This window comes from Poecilia mexicana, unplaced genomic scaffold (assembly GCF_051168715.1).
Source record: "Poecilia mexicana isolate PSO_F unplaced genomic scaffold, ASM5116871v1 scaffold_23, whole genome shotgun sequence".
In the NCBI taxonomy this organism is placed as follows: domain Eukaryota; kingdom Metazoa; phylum Chordata; class Actinopteri; order Cyprinodontiformes; family Poeciliidae; genus Poecilia; species Poecilia mexicana.
In genome coordinates, this window is record NW_028263392.1 from 22904563 (window position 1) to 22911427 (window position 6865).

At 50.7% G+C, this 6865-nt stretch overlaps 1 protein-coding gene across 11 annotated transcripts in view; it reads right to left on the reverse strand.

Moving 5' to 3' along the window:
• LOC106923943 (bridge-like lipid transfer protein family member 1) overlaps positions 1-2257 on the reverse strand; it is a 46455-nt gene extending 44198 nt beyond the window's left edge. For all 11 annotated transcript variants that reach the window (XM_088003494.1, XM_088003493.1, XM_088003492.1 and 8 more), the window contains exons 1-2: positions 2002-2257; positions 768-1268 (exon numbers count right to left, since the gene is read on the reverse strand). In XM_088003494.1, the coding sequence (XP_087859620.1) occupies positions 768-1268; positions 2002-2237 (737 nt within the window). In that variant the 5' untranslated portion in view covers positions 2238-2257. The remainder of the gene's footprint in view (positions 1-767; positions 1269-2001) is intronic.
• Positions 2258-6865: the final 4608 nt, after the last annotated feature.

Sequence of the window (6865 nt, forward strand, 5' to 3'; positions counted from 1 at the left end):
ACACCTGTTGGCTAATGTTAGCTAGTCACCTTTCAGGTGGGGTTAGGGGGAAAAACTGTGAAAAATTCTTTGCGTTTTGCTGGTTCCCTGCCATGATTCTAACACACCTGAGCAGCTCTGCCCAGCAGCAGGTCTCCTTCGCTGCTGCACAGGTGTAAACCCAGCGAGGTCTTAGCGCTCATGATGCGTTTAAAGGCGGCTCAGAAAAATGCGTTACGACGTGTTAATAATGGATTAAAATGTTTTAGATGCAGAAAAAGTGACAGAGGACACAGATATTTGAAGTGCGGAAGCTGCTATTGTATCAAACCGATATAGGAATAAGAGAGTTGGCCACTTTATGGTAAAAATAAACAGCTTCCAGGGGGCACGGCTGACTCTGTGGATGGGCAATGCCCCCGAACAGCCCCCCAACGCCGCCGGACCTGGCTCTATGCGTTGCGTTTTCACCCGTTAGCGGTTTGGCCCTTAGCGGCTGGTCTGTGATGCGTTTTCACCCTTCAGCCATGATTTTATACTGTGTGGTACGGAAATGCAGATTAACTTCGTCCCGTCTGTCATGAAAGCGTTTGGCTGTTCAGCCGGAAGAGGCTGAGCGTCTGATTGGCTGACAGAGTCAGACAGGAAGCATCAGATTAAAGATCTGCTGGCGGCCTGCGTTCGGTCAGAAGCTGCTCAGCTTTAAACATTTAATCAGTTAAATCATTCATTCATCCAGACAGACTGAACAGTTAGTCTGTCTGACCTGCTGCGACCTCTGACCTCACCTGTAGTTCTCCATGCGGTACGGCGGCTGCTGCATCTGCTGCCGCCTCTTCTTCTTGCGGCCCGGGTACGTGCCGGGCCCCTCGTCGGCGCTGCTGATCGGCTCGAAGTCTTCGGTGGCGGAGAAGTAGGCCTCGCTCTCGGCCACCGACATGCTGGAGTCGGCCGAGCGGTACTGGTGGAAGGTGCTGGAGTCGGCCGACGGCGTGAAGGGGAACGAGCCGTAGCTGCGCCGCTGCCGGGGCGAGTCCAGGACGTTCTCGTCGCTGCGCGAGACCTCGCTGCTGAACTGGACGCCTCCACCGCCGCCGCCGCCGCCGGAGGTCAGCGCAGCCGGCGGCTTGTCGGCGAACACGGCGGCCGACAGGCTCTTGGTGCTGCCCAGCCGACCCGAATGGACCGAAGACTGGCGGCGCAGCGGCGAGCAGAGTGGCGAGCGCACCGAGGCGCGATCCTGGGAGCCGGGGGACAGGGGGGACGCCTCGGGGACGTCGCCCAGCGTGCTGCGGAGACACAGGACACGGAGAGATTACACCAGATTGTAATCTGATAACCCAGGATAAACCAGAAACGACATTATTGCTTATCAAAATAACTTCTGGAAGGATTTATCCTCCAGGAAACGAGTTACCATGACAACCACAGGGACACTGAGGAGACGAGAAAAGTTACAGTTTGCTCTCAAAGTTAGGAACTGTAAAAATGACAGGGATAAATGATAATATTGTCGTTTTGAGAGTTTAATTTCATACTGAACACGCCACACTGAAACGAGGAGACATTTTAAATATCCAGAATAAATAACTAAAACAGATAAAAAGGAAATATAAGACAATAAAGAAGTTATAATGTGTCTGCAACAAAATATTAATCATGTGATTTATGAAGATCATTTTAATTCATCATTAATTAGTTAATTACTTATTGAGACAGGTTTATGTAGGGCAGCTAATTTGGGATTAACAGTCTGGTTTTGGGATTATTTTTAATATTCCAATATGCTCTCTGATGAAGCTGAAGCTCAAATGGTTTTGGAGGAGAAAGGAGGACATCTGAACGCCTGGGAACACGGTACGGCGGTGGCAGCATCATGCTGAGTGAACTACAGTTCAGATTAGGAAAATATTCAGAAAAATATTCATGAGACGGAAAACCATAAATAGTAATCTGACATTTGGTAAAAACCCTGTTAAAGCTGGATTAAAGTCTGTGTGTGTGTGTGTGTGTAGGACTCACTCGGCGTGGGTTCTGGCACTGAGCGGGAAGCGGCGCTCCTCGGCGCTCGGAGACGGCGAGTCTCTCTCTCCCGCCAGCAGGGGGAGTGCAGCGCTGGAGGAGCTGTTCTCCTCGGAGGAGGAGGCGGAGCTATGGGAGCGCTGGGGCACCTGGAGGCTCAGGTGCTGCTGGCTGCGCCTCTCTGGCACCTCTGGTGGCAGGCAGGGGGAGTGCGTGTCCCGCTTCACCCCGACCATTTTACCTGAGGAAACCAGAGAAACTCAGAAACTGAGCCTGGAGCAGCAGTGGACACACAGAGACACACAGAGACACACAGAGACACACAGAGACACAGAGAGACACAGAGAGACACACAGAGACACACAGAGACACACAGAGACACACAGAGACACACAGAGACACACAGAGACACACAGAGACACACAGAGACACACAGAGACACACAGAGACACACAGAGAGACACAGAGAGAGACAGAGAGAGACACAGAGAGAGACACAGAGAGACACAGAGAGACACAGAGAGAGACACAGAGACACACAGAGAGACACAGAGAGAGACACAGAGACACACAGAGAGACACAGAGAGAGACACAGAGACACACAGAGAGACACAGAGAGAGACACAGAGACACACAGAGAGACACAGAGAGAGACACAGAGAGAGACACAGAGACACACAGAGAGACACAGAGACACACAGAGACACACAGAGAGACACAGAGACACAGAGACACAGAGACACACAGAGACACACAGAGACACAGAGAGACACACAGAGAGACACACAGAGACACACAGAGACACAGAGACACACACAGAGACACAGAGACACACACAGAGACACAGAGACACACAGAGAGACACAGAGAGACACAGAGAGACACACAGAGACACACAGAGAGACACAGAGAGACACAGAGAGACACAGAGACACACAGACACACAGAGACACACAGAGACACAGAGACACACACAGAGACACAGAGACACACAGAGAGACACAGAGAGACACACAGAGACACACAGAGACACAGAGACACACACAGAGACACAGAGACACACAGAGAGACACAGAGAGACACAGAGAGACACACAGAGACACACAGAGAGACACAGAGAGACACAGAGAGACACAGAGACACACAGAGACACACAGAGACACAGAGACACACACAGAGACACAGAGACACACAGAGAGACACAGAGAGACACACAGAGACACACAGAGAGACACAGAGAGACACAGAGAGACACAGAGAGACACAGAGAGACACACAGAGACACACAGAGAGACACAGAGAGACACAGAGAGACACACAGACACACAGAGACACAGAGACACACAGAGACACACAGAGAGACACACAGAGAGACACACAGAGACACAGAGACACACAGAGAGACACAGAGAGACACAGAGAGACACACAGAGACACACAGAGAGACACAGAGAGACACAGAGAGACACAGAGACACACAGACACACAGAGACACACAGAGACACAGAGACACACACAGAGACACAGAGACACACAGAGAGACACAGAGAGACACACAGAGACACACAGAGACACAGAGACACACACAGAGACACAGAGACACACAGAGAGACACAGAGAGACACAGAGAGACACACAGAGACACACAGAGAGACACAGAGAGACACAGAGAGACACAGAGACACACAGAGACACACAGAGACACAGAGACACACACAGAGACACAGAGACACACAGAGAGACACAGAGAGACACACAGAGACACACAGAGAGACACAGAGAGACACAGAGAGACACAGAGAGACACAGAGAGACACACAGAGACACACAGAGAGACACAGAGAGACACAGAGAGACACACAGACACACAGAGACACAGAGACACACAGAGACACACAGAGAGACACACAGAGAGACACACAGAGACACACAGAGACACAGAGAGACACACAGAGACACAGAGACACACACAGAGACACAGAGAGACACAGAGAGACACACAGAGACACACAGAGAGACACAGAGAGACACAGAGAGACACACAGACACACAGAGACACAGAGACACACAGAGACACACAGAGAGACACAGAGAGACACAGAGAGACACACAGACACACAGAGACACAGAGACACACAGAGACACACAGAGAGACACACAGAGAGACACACAGAGACACACAGAGACACAGAGAGACACACAGAGACACAGAGACACACACAGAGACACAGAGAGACACAGAGAGACACACAGAGACACAGAGAGACACACAGAGACACAGAGAGACACAGAGAGACACACAGAGACACAGAGAGACACAGAGAGAGACACAGAGAGAGACACAGAGACACACAGAGAGACACAGAGAGAGACACAGAGAGAGACACAGAGACACACAGAGAAACACAGAGAGACACAGAGACACACAGAGACACACAGAGAGACACAGAGAGACACACAGAGACACACAGAGACACACAGAGAGACACAGAGAGAGACACAGAGAGACACACAGAGAGACACACAGAGAGACACACAGAGAGAGACACAGAGACACACAGAGAGACACAGAGAGAGACACAGAGAGACAGAGAGAGACACAGAGAGACACACAGAGAGACACACAGAGAGACACACAGAGAGAGACACAGAGACACACAGAGAGACACAGAGAGAGACACAGAGACACACAGAGAGACACAGAGAGAGACACAGAGAGAGACACAGAGACACACAGAGAAACACAGAGAGACACAGAGACACACAGAGACACACAGAGAGACACAGAGAGACACACAGAGACACACAGAGACACACAGAGAGACACAGAGAGACACACAGAGAGACACACAGAGACACAGAGAGAGACACAGAGAGACACAGAGAGAGACACAGAGAGAGACACAGAGAGACACACAGAGAGACACACAGAGAGACACAGAGACACACAGAGACACACAGAGACACACAGAGAGACACAGAGAGAGACACAGAGAGACACAGAGAGACACAGAGAGACACAGAGAGACACAGAGAGACACAGAGAGACACAGAGAGACACAGAGACACACAGAGAGACACACAGAGACACACAGAGAGACACACAGAGAGACACAGAGAGACACACAGAGAGACACACAGAGAGACACAGAGAGACACACAGAGACACACAGAGAGACACAGAGAGACACAGAGAGACACACAGAGACACACAGAGACACACAGAGAGACACAGAGAGACACAGAGAGACACACAGAGAGACACACAGAGACACACAGAGAGACACAGAGAGACACACAGAGAGACACAGAGAGACACAGAGAGACACAGAGAGACACAGAGAGACACAGAGACACACAGAGAGACACAGAGAGACACAGAGACACCCAGAGAGACACAGAGAGACACACAGAGACACACAGAGAGACACAGAGAGACACAGAGAGACACACAGAGACACACAGAGACACACAGAGAGACACAGAGAGACACAGAGAGACACACAGAGAGACACAGAGAGACACAGAGAGACACACAGAGACACACAGAGACACACAGAGAGACACAGAGAGACACAGAGAGACACAGAGACACACAGAGAGACACAGAGACACCCAGAGAGACACACAGAGACACACAGAGAGACACACAGAGAGACACACAGAGAGACACAGAGAGACACAGAGAGACACAGAGAGACACACAGAGAGACACACAGAGACACACAGAGACACACAGAGAGACACAGAGAGACACAGAGAGACACAGAGAGACACACAGAGACACACAGAGACACACAGAGAGACACAGAGAGACACAGAGACACACAGAGACACACAGAGAGACACAGAGAGACACAGAGAGACACAGAGACACACAGAGAGACACAGAGAGACACAGAGAGACACAGAGAGACACACAGAGACACACAGAGACACACAGAGAGACACAGAGAGACACAGAGAGACACACAGAGACACACAGAGACACACAGAGAGACACAGAGACACACAGAGACACACAGAGACACACAGAGAGACACAGAGAGACACACAGAGAGACACAGAGAGACACACAGAGAGACACAGAGAGACACAGAGAGACACACAGAGAGACACAGAGAGACACACAGAGAGACACACAGAGAGACACACAGAGAGACACACAGAGACACACAGAGAGACACAGAGAGACACACAGAGAGACACACAGAGACACACAGAGAGACACAGAGAGACACACAGAGACACACAGAGAGACACACAGAGAGACACAGAGAGACACACAGAGAGACACAGAGAGACACAGAGAGACACAGAGAGACACACAGAGAGACACACAGAGACACACAGAGAGACACAGAGAGACACACAGAGACACACAGAGAGACACACAGAGAGACACAGAGACACACAGAGAGACACACAGAGAGACACAGAGAGACACACAGAGAGACACAGAGAGACACAGAGAGACACAGAGAGACACACAGAGAGACACAGAGAGACACACAGAGAGACACAGAGAGACACAGAGAGACACACAGAGACACACAGAGACACACAGAGAGACACAGAGAGACACAGAGAGACACACAGAGAGACACACAGAGAGACACACAGAGAGACACAGAGAGACACACAGAGAGACACACAGAGACACACACAGAGACACACAGAGAGACACAGAGACACCCAGAGAGACACAGAGAGACACCCAGAGAGACACAGAGAGACACACAGAGACACAGAGAGACACACAGAGACACAGAGAGACACACAGAGAGACACACAGAGACACACAGAGAGACACACAGAGACACACAGAGAGACACAGAGACACACAGAGAGACACACAGAGAC